This window comes from Sinocyclocheilus anshuiensis, unplaced genomic scaffold (assembly GCF_001515605.1).
Source record: "Sinocyclocheilus anshuiensis isolate Anshui unplaced genomic scaffold, SAMN03320099.WGS_v1.1 scaffold758, whole genome shotgun sequence".
NCBI classification, from domain to species: domain Eukaryota; kingdom Metazoa; phylum Chordata; class Actinopteri; order Cypriniformes; family Cyprinidae; genus Sinocyclocheilus; species Sinocyclocheilus anshuiensis.
Genome location: NW_015548126.1, coordinates 2,594,646 through 2,613,214, shown reverse-complemented (window position 1 = coordinate 2,613,214; position 18,569 = coordinate 2,594,646). Strand labels below are relative to the sequence as shown.

The following is an 18,569-nucleotide window of genomic DNA, read 5'->3' as shown; positions in this document are numbered from 1 at the left end:
GGGGATTGTTTTTTACTAGCTGTTTTTACTTACATCTCTATGGAGGACGAGAAATGACTTAAGTATAAATAAAAAAAAGAATAAATAAATACATAAATGCAGAAATAAATAAATGTAGAAATACATAAATAAATTAATTAATAAATAAATATAGAAATACATAAATAAGTAAATGAAGAAATAAAGGAATAAATAAATAAATAATTAAATGCTGAAATAAATAAATAAATAAATAAATGTAGAAATACATAAATAAATAATTAAATTCTTAAGTAAATTAATGCAGATATGCATAAATGAACGAATAAATGATTGTCAAAAGTGTCATTTTTATTTGTGCTATTTTTGTACCATTTGTTATACTACATTTATTTCTACATTTATGTATTTCTACATGTATTTATGTATTTCTACTTTTTTTCTTGAAACCAAACGAGGATCCAACAAAGTGCTCTACTTGGATTTGGTAGTCAATGCAGTTTTGGACAGAGAGACCAGATCTTCGTACACTCTACTCTTGGAAGCATTTGATGGTGGTTCACCCAAGAGGACTGGACAAATGATCCTGGATTTGATTGTGCAGGACATCAATGACAACGCCCCAGTCTTCAACCAGAGTCGCTACCATGCAGTGATCTCAGAGAACCTTCAACCTGGGAACAATATACTGCAGGTGTTTGCTTCAGATGCTGATGAAGGCGACAATGGGTTGGTGTTCTACGACATCAACAGGAGACAGAGTGATCCTGATCGCTACTTTGTCATTGACACTCGAACTGGAGTTATCACTCTGAACAAGCCTTTGGATTTCGAAATGAGAAGAGTTCACGAGCTTGTGGTACAGGCTCAGGACAATGCCAGTCAACCAGAGGTCACCAATGCTTTCGTGACCATCCAGGTGCGAGACTACAATGACAACCAGCCCACCATGACCATCATCTTCCTCAGTGAGGATGGTTCTCCACGCATCTCTGAAGGAGCGCAGCCTGGCCAGTATGTGGCTAGGATTTCGGTCACGGACCCTGATTATGGAGAATATGCCAATGTGAATGTGTCTTTGGAAGGGGGTGATGGAAAGTTTGCTTTGACCACCAAAGACAGCATCATCTATCTCATCTGCGTAGATCAGATCCTTGATCGTGAAGAGCAAGACCATTATGAACTCAGAGTCTTGGCCACAGATTCTGGCACTCCTCCATTACGGGCAGAGTCTTCATTTACCATTCAGGTCACGGACGTTAACGACAACCCACCTTTGTTTGACCAGCCAGAATACACCCAGGTTATTCCAGAGGTTGCCTTTCCGGGAAGTTTTGTTGTACAGGTTACAGCACGGGACAAAGACCAGGGACCCAATGGAGATGTTCAGTACAGCATCCTACAGAACGAAGAAACTCATTCAGACTGGTTCAGTGTTGACGCAGTCACTGGTATCGTCACCACCTTGACCCAGCTTGATTACGAAACAGACCCTATGCCGAGTGTAACTGTGGTTGCTGCCGACAGGGGTCGACCACCTTTATCTTCTACAGCTGTGGTCAAAGTGATCCTACAGGATATTAATGATAATGAACCTGTGTTTGGCAGCAAGTTCTACAATGCATCCATTAAGGAGAACACCGCAGCAGGGACCTGTTTCATGGAGGTAGGACTATTATTTCTTTGTCTGGAAAATGCTGATTTTGTATTATACTGGTTAATATGCAGATTTCTGGGGTTTTTGGGCATGAAGTGTGTGAAAACCCCAATGCAGAATGACTGGACAGATTGTACAGATTGTTAGAGAGCGCTTTTCAAGTGTGTAAACTGAGTAAATGGAAACAGTCATTTTACCTGGAAACCCTGGAAACTAGCATGATGAATTGTAAGATATTGGGGAGCGAGCTTAAGTAAGCTTTGTTTAGATTGGACTGCTTCAGTTGGGAGTTACTCACTCTCCTCAGGCTGTGGGGGATTGTTTTTTACTAGCTGTTTTTACTTACATCTCTATGGAGGACGAGAAATGACTTAAGTATAAATAAAAAAAAGAATAAATAAATACATAAATGCAGAAATAAATAAATGTAGAAATACATAAATAAATTAATTAATAAATAAATATAGAAATACATAAATAAGTAAATGAAGAAATAAAGGAATAAATAAATAAATAATTAAATGCTGAAATAAATAAATAAATAAATAAATGTAGAAATACATAAATAAATAATTAAATTCTTAAGTAAATTAATGCAGATATGCATAAATGAACGAATAAATGATTGTCAAAAGTGTCATTTTTATTTGTGCTATTTTTGTACCATTTGTTATACTACATTTATTTCTACATTTATGTATTTCTACATGTATTTATGTATTTCTACATTTATTTATTTTTACATTTATTTATGCATTTCTACATTTATTTATTTCTGTGTCCGTATGTTAATAAGGTAGGCGGTCCTAACCTCTCTCAGTGCAGGATTGGTTAAACAGGATCGTTATCGTTACGGCTGTACTACTGTGGATACTAGTTCTGTTAAATACGGCGGGTTTTTTAAGTACCATTGCTAATGATTTGCGTTTAACACTAGAACTACCGGAAATCTATAACTACTAGAATGGCCATAGCGGTCATTCTGACCGTTCATACTAAACTGAACTGAATGCCATTTTTGTCATATCATATTTACATTCAAAGCTTCTTTTGAGGTTTTACAATGAAGCTTTGAATGTCTGTCGTCATATTTTATGACGTCATCACCCAACAAAATACAATATTTTTTGTAATATTTAATTGTGTAAGAGCTACGTAGACCGCTCCCGAATGTGCGTGCATCGCTTTGTGTCCGTCAAGCGGGAGAGCAAAAGTTTTTGTGAAAATGTTGTATTTGAAAGTGGCTGCTACTCAGTTCTGATATGGATGTAGACCTTGATCCAGCTGTGTTCGCCAGTTTTCAAGATGTAGCAGGTCAGCTTCACATGCGCTCTGAAACTGTGGTCAAGCCAGCCGTGTCTTGAAAATACACGGTCAAGCCAGCCACACTTTTTTTTTTGTTTTGCGCATCTAATCGCACACTTGCGGTATGGGTGCTAGGAGAGGTCAAAATGGATGTAAAGACGCTGTCATAACGCTGTTTCCTTTATTTTGCTGATATTTTCAATAGATTGCTGTTCACTGTGACCCAAAATATGTCTGCATAAAATTTAATTTAACCCTAAAAAGACAATAAAGCGACATCAGAATATATTTTTATATATTTTATAAACATTTATAAAATCTTTCCATTAAGTTCTGATTTAAGTTAAATCTACTGTACAAATTTTGTATAAATTAAAGGCAAATCACTCCAAAAATCAGTGTGCATTCTAGCAGATGCACCATTACCAATTTTCAAACACTCATAAAAACCTTTTCTTTATAGGTTTGCTCATTCTTTGAATTGATTCCTGTTCACAGTCACCCTGACTATTGCTGTATTCATTTTCAAGTCATTTTACTGTACAGTTTTAGAGAAATTTAAAGGCAAAATCACCCCAAAATGCATTCTAGCACTTACATCTTGTCCCATGGCTATTCCAAGCTCTATCATTGCAGTCAGCAGGTGTTGCAGTGCTTCAGTCCAAAAGAAGTTAAATAAAAAGCGCCCATCCATAAAAAAAAGTGTCTCACACGGCTCCGGGGGGGGGTGAACAAAGGCCTCCTGTAGCAAATCGATGCGTTTTTTGTAAGAAAAATAACCATATTTAAATGCCTTGTTTGTAATGGGTTTTAATGTTTTTGTCTCGTTGCTCCGGGACACACAGCATCACAGTATGGTAGGGGCGTAACATTTCCATCACACGCTTGAGGTATTCGGCCAATCACAATGCACTGGATAGCTGGCCAATCAGAGCACACCTCGCTTTTCCGACTGTTGAGTTTTGTAAAAATCGACGAGTTTCAGAAAGGCGGGGCATAGAGGAGAAACAATAATGTACAGTATGTGGAAAATAGTGTAAGGTTTTTTGAACCTTAAACCGCATAAACACATTTCATTACACCAAATGCACGAAATAATGTTCTTTTTAGCAACATCATAGGACCCCTTTAATAAATTTAGCAAGCTAACTAGGCTAATTGCTATCTCGTGTTCATTCCTAACAGAAACGGTTGTTCTGACTGGTTTGCCTAATTGACCAATCCTGTATTGAGAGAGGTTAGGACCGCCTACCTTATTAACATACAGACATAGAAATGCATAAATAAATGTAAAAATAAATAAATGTAGAAATACAGAAATGTAGAAATAAATGTAGTATAACACAAATGGTACAAAAATAGCACAATTAAAAATGACACTTTTGACAAAATCATTTATTCATTCATTTATGCATATCTGCATTTATTTATTTATTTCAGCATTTAATTATTTATTTATTTATTCATTTATTTATGTATTTCTACATTTATGTATTTTTCAGCATTTAATTTTGTTTATTTATACATTTATTTATTTATGTTTTTCTATATTTATTTCTTCATTTATTTATTTGTGTATTTCTACATTTATTTATTTATTTCCGCATTTATGTATTTATTCATTTATTTATACTTGAGTCATTTCTCGTCCTCCATACACCTCACGATGGTTTTCATTGTAGTGCAGAAGGTGTTGCAGATGAGTTCACATTTAAACGTAAAGGACTTTTCACTAGGGAAATTAATCATAAATAATTAAGCATTTCTGGCTGCAGGTCCTCTTGATGATTTTTTTTAAATGGTCCCATTAGTGATTCTTTTATTTATTTATTAATTTTTTTATTAAATATTAAGTTAAATATTAAATATAAAAATATTTCTGGAAAAAAATTATTCCATTGCAAGATAATGAGTCAGTTTGACTATGCTGGTTGCGCTGTATGTGTTTGATTCACTACAGTGAACCAAATTATTAGAGTCATTTGTTCTGTAATTGGACTAGCCTTGCTCTCTGTTTCAAGCTGTAGATTCAGTAGGTGTTGTGACGTCACTGAACAAGTAGTGTAGGAAACTCTGCCAGATTACTTTAGTATGGTATTCTGTCTGCATTTGTGGATGAACATCTTTTGGTTCTGGTATTTACAAAGAACCGGTCCTAGATTCATAACCTTACTTTTCATTTGAAAAAGTGTGAGAGGTCAGTTGAGGTTTGCACTTTGGTCTCATCTGGCCTTGAATTCATAGTCCCTGTTGTCTGCTGACTATAAAAGACACAAACTTTTTTTTTGTTCTCTGGGTTTTATCAATGTCTGTACAGGGACTTCAAAGTGTTTTTCTAATAAGTTTCTCCACAGGCAAATTCAAAGCTCGTAATACATTTCCTAGTAAATCAAAACGTGTAATTTCACATGGTCACATATCAAGTGAAGGCACATTAATGCTTTCTCTGTGGTGGATTTGTGCTGGCGGGGTTTGAGACACACTCCAGCGAGCTGACAGAGGGCCCAGCAGACGGGAACTTGGCCCTGGGGTTTCTCCGGAGAGAGGGAGGATCGTGCCTGGGAGAGGTTTTGGGACTGGCTGACTCCTTTCTGCTGTAGAGTGGGAATAGGAGCTGCACAGGGTCAAGTGGGAGGTCTGGGAGTAAAATTAGAAGTTTAAAGTGGTATTACTTAAGTTCGGAATTAGGAATCGGATCAGCAGCACTCGGGTCTACAAATCAAGTGCAAATCAAATCTGATTGAGTGGCTCCTGTCTTGCTGTCAGTTTCCATCCTCATTGAATGAGTGCTAATGGTTTACAGACAGTTGCCAAAAGACTTATATACAATATATATATACGAGATATACGAGAACAATATAAGGAGTTACTAAGTCTATCCTTACAACCATCAAAGCGAACTTGCCAAGGACGAGGTCCAAACCAACTGTCTCTCAGGCTGTGGCATGAACGACTGCTGTAGATGGGAGCTGGCATGCCACTCAAGAGCAGTTGGGAGTTTGATGATGCACAGACTGCAGAAATCACTGCCAAATCCACATCCAAGCATCACAGCACGGCACTTGATGAGTTGCTTTTTTCCCTTCATCAGAGATCCCTGAGCGCAGAGTTCCCACCGCCTCCCTTTTTCTGAATCAAAGCTTCTGTCCAAATGCCATTACAATGGGGCTATTGTGATCATTCATTTAACATCTGAACTGGGCTTGATTTAATTTTTTCCAGTGTATCCCTCACAGCGGAGCATGATTAGTTTAATGTGTACTGGCACTGCCGATTTACTACATTTTAGGTTTTGTCACTTTACTTGTGCGTCACTGCCGTTGGGCTGAGGAATAATTAACTGGGTTTTATTTTTCTTTTGGTGGAATTTCCACCCTTTGTAATGTGAAAACTAGCGACTATACCCAGTTTTATTTTAACTGTAAAGATAACATGCAAAAGACTTGTGGCATTGAAATCAAGGGTGTCTAAAATTATCAGACATGTTACTAAATTCTTATGACCATAACTCTGCTTTCAATTACTACACACTATTATTTATAAAGTGTAAAACTGAGTTAATTATCAGTCAATTTAGTTTTCATTCGTTTATATGATATCATTGTTAGTTGTGGAGTTTTCTAGTTTCATTGTGGTTTTATTTAAGTTTTAGTATTTTAGCGCTGTCAAAGTTGTGCTAACTGGTATCATTCGTTGAAAAGATTTTGCTTTATAATATAATTTTTCCCAATTATGCTAGTTTTTTGTTTTATTAATTTTCATTAGAGTTACACCGATTGTAATTTTCTTGGTCATTTCCGATTTCCAATTTTTTTTTTGTAAGTGTGACCTGCTGATAGCGATTTTTGCCGATTCTGATTTTCTATCTAAGAGCTATAATTGACAGCATACACAAACAAAACGTCTACTTTTTTTTTCAATGCAAAAAATTATTTACATAATAAAATAAATTAAGCATTACAATTCCCCAATCTGGACTAAATTGGGAAAAATGCAAGGATACCTTTAAATATGAAACCAAACTGTAGGTGGCGGCAAATGACTGTTTTAATGAGTGAATCATTTATTCATTCATTCAACCGATTCATTCAAATGGCTGATTCATTTAGAAACGAGGCAAGTGACTACTTTCTTTATGAATGGGTTACTGAATTATTGACTCACTCGATTCGTTCAAAAACGTGGATACATTTTGTAACAAAACACCGCTGTGTGTTGCTTGGAGACACACAACAGTTCTGCTGTGTGGCTTTGATTGGAACTATTTTCATCAGCAAAATTGAGCAAAAATGGTCAATATCGTGCCTAAAATGTCACTTAGTTTTACTGTTAAATTCAGTTTAAAAAAACTTACTGTTTATTGAACTACTATTGTAAAAAATCAGTGACACATTGCAATTGTATTGATATTGGGGGAAACTTGGTTGTGTAATGTTGCTTACCTATATCATATATTATAAATATCTTTTTTTTCTACCGTAGTATACATCTATAGCTTTCTGTGAATTACTTTGTGTGCTGTTGCACTCATTTGTTTTGATGTCTGCAGGAGTCTCTCTCACTCAGACAGCCTCATATGACATCAATACATTTGTCCTATTGTCTGTTTACTCTGAATGCAGTAAAATCAGAATCATTCTCATGCAAAAATATTTGGTGACCAAGTTTCAGTGCTTCACTAGTTATTTTTGTTATTGACGTTTTAATCAGGCTCCTTTGTCCGGTCAGGCAAGTAAAATCCTCTCTCACTTGCCTTTAAAAATCTACTTGTCCCAACCAAGTGTTAATCGAGCCCTGCGGTGGTTTCACTATTGTTTACTATGGCCATACACGTATTACAAATTGTGAAATTTGTGTCTTCTTCACTCACAGTGAAGAATGTCCACGCTGACGACATGTTTACATGCGGATGTGAGCGTAGGTGTGAAGTCAAAATGGGCCGATCATGTGGAGAACCGGCTGATTCTGGTCCCTGGCCAGTCGATCTGTGCATCTCTAATTTTCATGTAGAACATTTCTTGAGTTTTGTACTGTAATACTTGTTACAAAGTTGACAAACTTTTGTCAGCAGTCATTTAATCAGTTCAGGCCATTTATTTAGTATGTAAGCAACGATCCCAGCTGGTATACCAAAGCCAAAATTTCTCTTGATCCAACCCTGCTAACCAGTCTGAGAGTTTGGAGCTCCTATGGAGGACACAGATGAAAGGCTTCTCCTTGGTAGATGCACAAGAATGGCTTGAACTCAGCTGCTGTTTTGTCTCCTCTGCTAGGACACTTCACTTTTTAAGGCTACTATTCACAACACACTTCCTTTTTTTCTATGATATATAATTGGCTCCAGAAAACAGTACCGTTCTCATGCACAGTAGGGCTGGAGATAAATTGAATATTAAGGGTATATTAGGAGTAATTCTGCTAGCGTTATAAAATTAAGCAGTACTGTGAATGTTGCAATGATTTTAATGCGCTTTTTGTTTGGCCATTACGTTTCATAAAGATTAATTGGGTTAATTTCACAGTTGTTCTTTTCTTAATTGTTATTCATAAATATGAGAGATTAAAAAAAAAGTTTCACGTCGGCGACGATAGCTTCGTGGGCAGCGCGTCGACATGTAGCGCCGTTGCGCTTTGGGCGTCCCGTGTTCGAGTCCCAGCTCGCAGATCTTTCCCAATCCCGTCCCCCCTCTCTCTCTCTCCAACTTCGCTTCCTGTCTAACTACTGTCCTATGAAATAAAAGGCAAAAATAAATCTTAAATTTTTTTTTTCATGTTTCAAGGAATAGATTAAGTGAATCACTGAATCAGTTTCTATGAATCAATTTTAGTGAATTGATTCCAAACTCTGATTCAACCTTTTGTTTTCATCATCGCTCACAAATTTTAATGGAAGTGTCTGTGTAGCATTTTTCACATCTCAAAATATTTTCATGAAGTACAGTGATAAATATTGCTTTTATATTTATAGTTATTAAATATTTTTCCTTGTGTTCATTCAGTAAAATCACTGTGTAAAACATCTTTATTTTTATCTAGATTTTTACTCTTTTGAACCTTCTTAGCTACAGTGGCTGGTTGGAATTTAAATTTTAAATTATGGTTCTTCTTATTGAGTATGTAAAAAAATATAAACAGAATTTTGATCTTCCAGTCCTATAGTCATCTAAGGAGGTGAAATGAGCGCCAACAATCCTCTACTGTCATGGCAAAAGTTTCCCTGGCTTTTATGGGATGTTCTTCCTTCCTCATGGGGAGCTGTGTGTCTCCACAGCTCCTTATCTGATCTGACTTCACAGCTCATTAGGAGGGTGTCAGAACAACCTCACCACCCCAAAAACTTCTTGGAGAGATCTGTCAACACTGGAGGCTCTTTAAGAACTTGAGAGGAGTCCGAATATTTGAGCCAAACCAAAATATTTTGGCATTTGCCTGTTTCAGAACTCTGAGTACAACTTGTGCGTCTATCAGTTTTCCTTTGTAGCCTCAAAGACGTTTCCTGTCTCAGTCGTGCCTTGGCAACTCTCTGCTGGAAGTGAACTCCAACTCCTGCACTGTCCTTGAAAAGACATCACTGATATTGTTCCATTTATCTTCCACAGTCTTTGATTGGCCCCGTGCCTTAAAAAATTTCTTTCTTTGGTCAAGGGCAGCACTATATGTCTTTACCGCGTTGCCAGGTTTTTCAAAGGTGTATTCGTGTTTGGGACAATTTGGGGCATATTACTCATATCACTGCAGCCAGAGATGTGATCACTCACAGCATCAGACAAGTGCACTCCAGCTGTGTCTCTTTTCCTCCATCTTTAGACATTAAATCAGCCAAATTGTTGGAAAGTCAGAAGCAGAAAGAGGTTTCCGGATACTGACAGCAACTGCTGTCCAAAATCTTGATAGTAGTATGTGCAATTCCTTAGCTTACTTATTTTCCACACTTTTCCATAGCAGTTAGCAGAACTCTGAGAAGATCCAGAATGCATCTGGACTATGAAACATTTCTCATAAATTAATATATTTATAAACAAACATCTAAAATTAGACTTTTTTTATTTAAATTTTTTTTTTAAATTATTATTATTATATATTTTTTTTATATTTCTTGAATTACTTTGTGTTTCTGAATCTTCAACAGTACTGGCCTTCAATAATTTTTTACATGGTATGTTCAGGCACTCTAAATTAATTTGAGTCATCTATTTCTTGTCTAATACTTTAAACGTATTTGACGTTGAAATATGATCTAAAGTAGTTAAATTCTATTAATATTTTAGGACTTTCAGAAATTATATGTATTTAATGTAATCTGTTTTTGTTGTGTACAGCAAATTTACATTGATCTCACTGCTATGCTTTTACTCACTGGCTCAGTTTTTCTTTGTATGCTAGACTCAAAATATCAACAAGCGGAGCTCAGCAGGCTTTTGCATGGACCAGGTTCCTGGTCTGAGGAGGAGTGGATGTCTACATGCCTCATTAAGCTGCACACATACTACCATATGGCATTTTTCTCTTGATCAGATGTCCAGTTTTTTTTTGTTTCAGAATATGCCTCAGATGTTGCCTTTTTCCTCTGGTCTCCAAAAGCCATTCTCCGCTTTTCCAATGACTTGGTCACACTGCTTTAGTGGACACAAAAGACGATCATTCCTCCAGTCTGTTTTGGTGCCAGACAACTTTGCATAGTTTTTGCTCGTTTTCACAATGGCCTTGAATAAGAGGATCATAGCAACCGTTTTTTTGATAAATCTCTTTGGATTCTGAAGCAGAAACTGTAGAAAATGCCTGGGGAGCTCAACATGGCCACTTTTGGTTATGGACATTGACTATTTATGTAGTTGGTTTTTGTGAGAATAAAGAGATTTGGATAGAATTGACCGATTTGAATGCCGTTTATTTGCACGAATGCAAAATGCAGTGATTGCAGTGATTCATTTAGTTCAACTAGTTGATAATGACAAATTTGTAATTTATATTGTTTTTTTGTTTTTTCCAGTTATTGGTTTTGCTATCTATATTTGTTACCCTGGACCACAAAACCAGTCATAAGGGTCAATTTTTTGGAAATTGAGATTTATACATCATCTGAAAGCTGAATAAATAAGTTTTCCATTGATGTGTGGTTTGTTAGGATAGGACAATATTTGGTCAAGATACAACTATTTGAAAATCTGGAATCTGAGGGTGCAAAAAAAATCTAAATATTGAGAAAATCGCCTTTAAAGCTGTCCAAATGAAGTTCTTAGCAATGCATATCACTAATCAAAAATTAAGTTTTAATATATTTATGGTAGGAAATTTACAAAATATCTTCATGGAACATGATCTTTACTTAATATCCAAATGATTTTTGGCATAAAAGAAAAATGGCCAATTTTGACCCATGCAATGTATTTTTGGCTATTGCTACAAATATACCCGTGCTACTTATGACTGGTTTTGTGGTCCAGGGTCACATTTTGGTTTTACTTTTTATTTTGAAATGTAAAATGTAATATATATAAACCTTTAAAAATGAAAACAACAAATATCAGTCACACTTTTTAATGTCCAATTCTCGCTATTAACAAACCATGATTAACTATGTCTTTTGCCTCAATAAACTCCTAATTTGCTGCTTATTAAGGTAGTTATTAAGTTTAGGTATTGGGTAGGATTAGGGATGTAGAATACGGTAATGCAAATTATGTGCTTTATAAGTACTAATAAACAAATGTTAATAATAGGCATGCAAATAAGCAAATAGGTGGTTGGTCCCTACACTAAACTGTTACCTAAATATCATATATACTTCAAGAAAAGGCAGTTATGATGTATATATTAAGAGTAAAAAACTGTAAACAGATATCAAAAAAGCAAAATATAGAAAGCAAGACACTGGACAAAAAGTACACACGCGTGCGCATGCACATATATATATATATATATATACAGTATATACAGACACACACACTTATTGGGTTGTTTTGTGCACTTTGATAAATTGCTGTTCTCATTACACGGCATAGTTTAAACAATTACAAGTAGCTTACAAATGTTTGCATGTTTTGTAGATGTTTTTGCATAAACAGAAAAAAAGAAATGCCCATTGATTGGTTCCAAATTCTCTTCATGTTGTTGAATGTTGCCTTGCTAATATTAACTTCTGAGCTCCCTGTTTAGTTGTGTGCAGTTGTTTACAGGCAAACCTTGCAATCAATGTAACCAACTAAGCAAGTACAAGAAGAGGGAAAGCCAGGCAGACAGTCTCGGTGGCATACTCCTGTCCTCTCCCCTGCAGGCGCTCTATCACTTTCGGGCCAAGCCTCCGCTGTTTTTAGTTCTCCTCCGTGCTGCTCTTTCCTGCCGCTAACTGCCGTGCCCCTGCTACCCCGGCTCTGTGGTTTAGCACAGTATTTACACAGAGCAGCCAAATTGCAGGAAACGAGATGTACTACTTAATGTGTTTGCAAATATAATACTTCCTCGAGCACTTCGTTTGAGGCCAAGCGGGCGCACTGAAGCGAATATAAACATGGATGCACATCTGGACGTTTTGTGGGTGTCCAGGTCAGAGTTGCTCCACTTGAGGCAACTGCCTGTGTTTTTATAGCACGTAGAGCCCATCAATTCAAATCCAATGCATCTGTCCAACTGTAGCAAGGGGGAAAATGTGTGACTTACTAGGGTGTGAAGGAAAGTGCTCACAGTGCATTGCTTAGCAGTGACAAATTTAAGATGTATTTGTGTGGTAAGACAACAGCAAGAAAGAGGGAGAAGAAAGACTTATGGACCGCTCGGTGGTTTTGGTATTAGAGATTTTTGAATAGTTAGCCTACTTGGGAGGAGTTGATGAAAAATTGTGAAGTCTTTCATGGTCTTGTGGTTTGTTCTGTGTTTTCATTACAGCTGTTTGGTCACTAGTCAGGCTTTTTGGACCTTAGTCAAGGTAGATGCCATATTAAGTTTGACACAAATGAAAATGTGAGGCTTAGCAGACAGTACTGGAGATTTTCAGATATCGGTTGATATTATGCATGCTCATTTCCTCTACAATTTAAATTACCTTTGTCATCGCTTAATGCTCACTTAAAATAAATCTTTAAAAACTCTAGTTTAATAACATTATATGTAAGTGTATAAGTAATTATCAACTTGTTTTTACAGCAGATTTACAAAAACTATATTTTCTTAAATTTAATTTGATTTTGAGTGTCATTCAGAAGAGCAAACATTTGTTTTTCTTTTATATTTGACAGAGTTGCATTCTTTTTTAAGCTTATGGCTCTTGAGGGACAGGATTTTACTATGGTTTTGGGGGCCCAAAGCTCACATCTGGAATCGGGGTAGTGCTGTTTGGGTGGTGACTGTCCATCCTGCTTGTCATTGGATGCTGTTATTTGCCAGACTTTGTGCTGCAGGTGAACAGGACCTCTGAAGATCACTGCCAAGATTCTGTGAAGATAGTGATGGATGAGCGACAGCGAGGTAATAAAGAGAGTAAGGAAAATACACTCCAGAGGGACAGTGGTGTCTGAGCAGTTGGAGAGAAGCCTCAAATCAGCAGCTGGAGTTAGCTGTGAATGCTTCCCCACCGGTGTCTCTTCCTCTATCCAATGTTTGCGTGGCGTCTCTTTATTCTTCCTTCTCTTTCACTCACAAAAAACATTTGATATCAATGTTTTTATCTTTTTTTTTCTAGCAAAAATGTCTAAACAGCCTTAAACAAAGTAAACTTACTTTATTTCAGAAGGATTTAACACATTTTATGGAAGTCTGTTTCCACCTCAGATTGTAAATAAATAAATGTTACTCAGAATTGGGTTTTTACATCTCACTATATGGCTCTCTCAAAAATCATTTAAAAAAAAAATCTCACAATTATCCGTTTTATTTTTTGCTCTGAGGCGGAAATGGGCTTCCTTACATTTCAGGCACATCTTGTTGCAAGGCGCACTATAATTTCATGGAAGTGCCCTCTCGTAATTCATCTTGTCTTTTTATATATATTCCGGCCTAAACATCATAACCGCTGAGCAAATTGTCTCCATATTCCGAGCATCACAGCTTTAAAGAATGCATCCCTTATGTCTGCCAGCAACCTCATGCCCCTGATTAAACTCTGCCAGTTGCAATAACGAGAATGCAATAATGCTACCAAGCAGGTGGCGCTCGGGAACTGAACCCAAGTCAGATTGTCCTATTTCTCATTGTGAATAGGATTACTTAGAGTTCAGTGAGATGAGTAATTTTTTGTGTAAAGGTGAGAGAACATAATTTTGTTTGACTTTGCTTTATTTATGACTTAGGTCCATGTTGAATAACGCTGAGAATAAGATGTTTGAAAGTGTGTTGCTTACTTGGAAGAAGCACATCTGTAAATCTCAAGGTTTAGTACAGCAGATATACAAACAGCAGAACACACAAGATGTCCTGCGTCAGAAAAGGAGACAGGAAACTTGACATTTTGGCATTTTTACACTTGATTTCTTTATGTATTTTAAGGGTTGTGCTGTGCACTCATAGCTCACATTGCTTGTTTGATTACATTAATAAAAGTGTCTATCTGATGCTCCAGAAACCAAAAGGCTTGTTTTAGGATGTTTCTGACATAGCAGAATTGCATCCATGAAGAACACACATAATTGTGCTGTAAATCAGATGTGCCTTCATATAGTTTTACAGTAAATCAGATGTGCTTCCATAAAAATCACATAGTTGTATTATAAATCATCATTAGAAGATCTCTTGAGGACCTCTTCGTAAGTGATTTTTTATAATCGTAAGGTGTTAAGGTGGGAAGAGACATCATAGTCTGCCTTAGATTCCTCTCTAGATCGACTCAAATGCACTTGTGGGACACAATGCACCGCCAGGTGGAATCCAGGAGAGAATCGGATTTATGGTAAGCTGGGAACCTCCTTAGATAGTCCGCGAGCTTGCGAAAGAATGAGTGTCGAGCTTGGTGATCTTAAAGCTTTTTCTCTCCTGAAAATGATGTTCCATACGCCCTCCCTCACAGCTCATAAATACTAGGGGAATTAAAGCGTCCCCCCTTGAGGAGGAAGGATCTTTAGGACTTCTCGCCGATCGAATGGAAAACCGGTGACCTTCCGCTCCTGATCTTTTACTAGGTGTTGGAGTAACTTTTTTCCCTCTTCTCTTTTCTCGAGTAGGGCAGTGCAGTCAGTCTCGAAAGACTTCATGGTGCATTGCCCAGAAACGTGGTCTTCAATGACAGCACCTTCATCTTCCTCAAATCCTCCTCGGCTCCATTAAAAGAAGCTGGAGGCGGTAGCTAGGAGCGCAGAGGGCTTGTCAATGATTCTGTAAAACAGGCACAGTGTTGCTGAGAGGGTAGCAGGAGTTGGACACATGTTTCCAGATCTGCCTCAAGTCAGAATCCATCGGGGCTTCATGATGGAGTGCTGGAGAGTAAATGAATGGTCTAATGCGGTGCTTCTCAAACTTTTCCACCTGTGATCAAACTAGAACTAGTGGTCAACTGATGTGTGTTTTTTATTAACGATATCTTAGAGAGCAGGGTGCCGATGGCCGGTATACTGTATATAATAGCCCACTATTTAACTGAGATAGTAAATAACATAACATGCTGCAATTCAATTGATATTTATTTTACATCATAATTTCTAAATTAGAAGTCCAGCTTTTGACATTTATTGACAAAAAACACAAAAGGCAAATACTGGACAAAATATCAGTCAACAACTAATCAGTACGTATAAGTACCACTTAGTCGCCACAAATGTTCTCATTCATGTTTTAGCATTGAGAAAAGCTTATTTTGTGAGCAACATAATTCCATATTTTGACTAATAGTATTCTTTCATATTTTTTATGTTAATTTAAAATAAATTTAAAAGCAAACAGAAAAATGTCCCACCTTTTTGTTAGTTGATTAATTTTTTCTATTTCTTTTTACGTCTTTTTAATTTTTTTTTAAATCAGTGTGGCCACACCAGTCGGGATGCTGGTCTGGCTTATGCTGGTTTTCCAACCTAGTCAAGTTGTCTCTCAGGTCAAAAGGACCTCTCTAAAACTAGCCATCGTGATTCGCCTAACTAGGTTGGGAGACCAGCTAAGACCAAAAAAATGTGCTTAGGCTGGTTTAAGCTTTTTTCTGTAAGGAAGTACAAATATAGGCTATGCACTTAGACACTCAAACGCAATATTAAAATTGCATATAGTTCCAAAATTAGATATCAAATGTGGTAAAATAACAATACCAATTTATATTATGTTTATATATTTTTTTAATGTCGTTCATGAGGCGTGTCAGCTGCGGGTCAGCACTGTTTGAGACCACTGGTCTAATGTATTTTCATCAGGTGTCCCACTGGAATCAGATCTCAGAATCAAATCTGTGCACAGTCATCTTCTGAAGCATCAACACTTTGATCTTTTAGCATCCCTGTGCCGTTTCAACTACAACCTTGCTTTTCCCTTCAAATGTATTCCTCATATCAGACAGCCAGGAGGTATCCCACACAAGATGATTTATGCATTGCTAGTGCACCTTGTACAGGGCAAACATTTCAGAACATATCATATCATCAAATGTCTCTAATCAAAAACATTAATGCTGTCAGAATAGTGTTGCTTGACTCAGGGATGAAAATGCGGACCTACCGGGTTCTGATGCAATAGCGATTCTTCTTTCTGTTTGAAGTCTGGTTCAAGTGTAAACCTGACTGCTTTATCAAAGCCTTCCTTTTCTGTTTGAGAAGTGCTTCTGACATTTTAGGCAGCATCCTCAATGTTTTTAAGTCAAGACACGAACTTGATCACCTCTTCTCCTGGATGGCACTCAGAAACTATTCTTTAAAGACAACATGAAATCAATATGGACCGTATTTATTTCTTTGTACATGTTTCTGGTGTTTTTGTTGACGATTCTTCATTTCAAAGAAAAATACTCTATCAAAATTTGATAACTTGCTGTCTCTCAAATGCCTTTTTTCCAGTAACATCATCTGAAAAGCCCAGCGTGAACCAAATATATTATTGCAGCCTTTCTAAAATCTTAACAGTAGTTTGCGTAGCTAAATCCCTTCTGAATAAATCCATCTTAAACCAGCCTAAGCTGGCTTGCTGGTCCTAGACTGGTCAAGCTGGTCTGTTGACTGGTTTTAGAGACATATTAAGCTGGTTAAAGTAATTTTTCTTAATAAGTGTCTTGTTTCACTGCTTCACACAAATATGTTGAATGGGTTGCTGGATGGGGAAGAATAATGTTTCATCTTGACTTTAAATATTTAAAGATGCATTCAGTGCGGTGCTTAAATTAGACTTCAGCGAACACGCCGCAGTGCGGTTTTCTTTTCTATAAGTCTGTGTGGCATAAATCTGTACTGGTGTCAGTGTCTATCAACTCTAACACTGCTAACCATCATCTATGCTTACTCAAATGTGATTATTTATGACCTTTCTCTGGCTTTCTCTCTCTCAAGCTTGCCGAGTTCAGTATCCTGGAGGATCCATTACAGAGGCATTTATTTCTTATTTATTCCTTATCCAAGTATCATCCAAAAAGTCCATGCATGCTTCCTTTCATTGCAGAGAAGAAAAAAATTAACCTTGGATTCCAATTCAAATGTCCAGATCATTGCAAATGACATTAGCAAAGCTTTGTTATAGTTGTTGATTTGCATGCATGTAAACGTTCAAATATACAGGGAAAAAATGACGTTTCGGTCTTTATTCCATTCTTAATTGAAGCTCCGTCAGCACATCATCTCAGAGAACCACACTTGGTAGGCTCAAAAGGAAAAATGACCATTGGCAGCTGCCGAAAAGGTTTATGATCGTGTAAGAGTTGCGGGTTGTTTGAATCTGGGCCTAATGATGTGGGTTAAAGGAGAAAATTGTGAGGGTTTTTGCTGGTGTCTACGATGGATTTTAGCATAAGTAAAGGCTTTAAATATCCCTATTAATCTGCATTTGCCATCGATGAAATGACTTGCAGCTATTCATCATTTCGCAGAGGCACACGAGCACACACCCTTCCTTGGCACCGGTAGTTTGCGGAGCGGCCACTGAAGGCAGAGAGAACAAAGAGAAAAATGGATTGGGACAAATCCGGAAAATATGAGCAAACAGAACAAAGAGCAGGAAGGAGGTGATTGGCATACAGTGGCGAAGGCTCCAAAAAAAGTAGAGCAATACTGATTGATGGAGTCTCAGATAGAGAAGAGAAGAGAAAAGAAAGAAAGAAAGGTGGAGGGACTTTTAAACAACTCACTGTGATGAGCAATAGCCATCTTAGGAGTTGGGCTGCAGTATTGGTTGACATGACAATGAGAACAGACTTATTGTCTTTCTTCAGTTTTGAAGGGGACTGCTATCGTACTGCTAACTAGTTTGGCCCTATGGAGGCTTTTCTTTCTTAGATTTTAATTTTGGCCTGGGTTTTATTCCCTATAGTTAAATGCATTTTTTATGCAGAAATTATGAATCATAAGTAAACTTGTGCCGGTATTCGGTAATGCGATATATCACGGTAATGAATATGCACAATATTGTTATCGTGGGCACTTCTAAATACCGTGAATAATTATATATTACAAATTATTCCGAATTTTGAATGCATTTTAAGAATACTTTTCCCATCAACTGGTCAAAATGCACAACATCG

The 18,569-nt window shown here is 37.0% G+C and overlaps 1 protein-coding gene across 1 annotated transcript in view; it reads left to right on the top strand.

Annotated features, from left to right (window-relative positions):
- The first annotated feature begins 419 nt into the window (after positions 1 to 419).
- LOC107704701 (protocadherin-16-like) overlaps positions 420 to 18,569 on the top strand; it is a 93,098-nt gene continuing 74,948 nt past the window's right edge. The window contains exon 1 of the mRNA XM_016507689.1: positions 420 to 1,645. Within this exon, the coding sequence (XP_016363175.1) occupies positions 560 to 1,645 (1,086 nt within the window). The 5' untranslated portion in view covers positions 420 to 559. The remainder of the gene's footprint in view (positions 1,646 to 18,569) is intronic.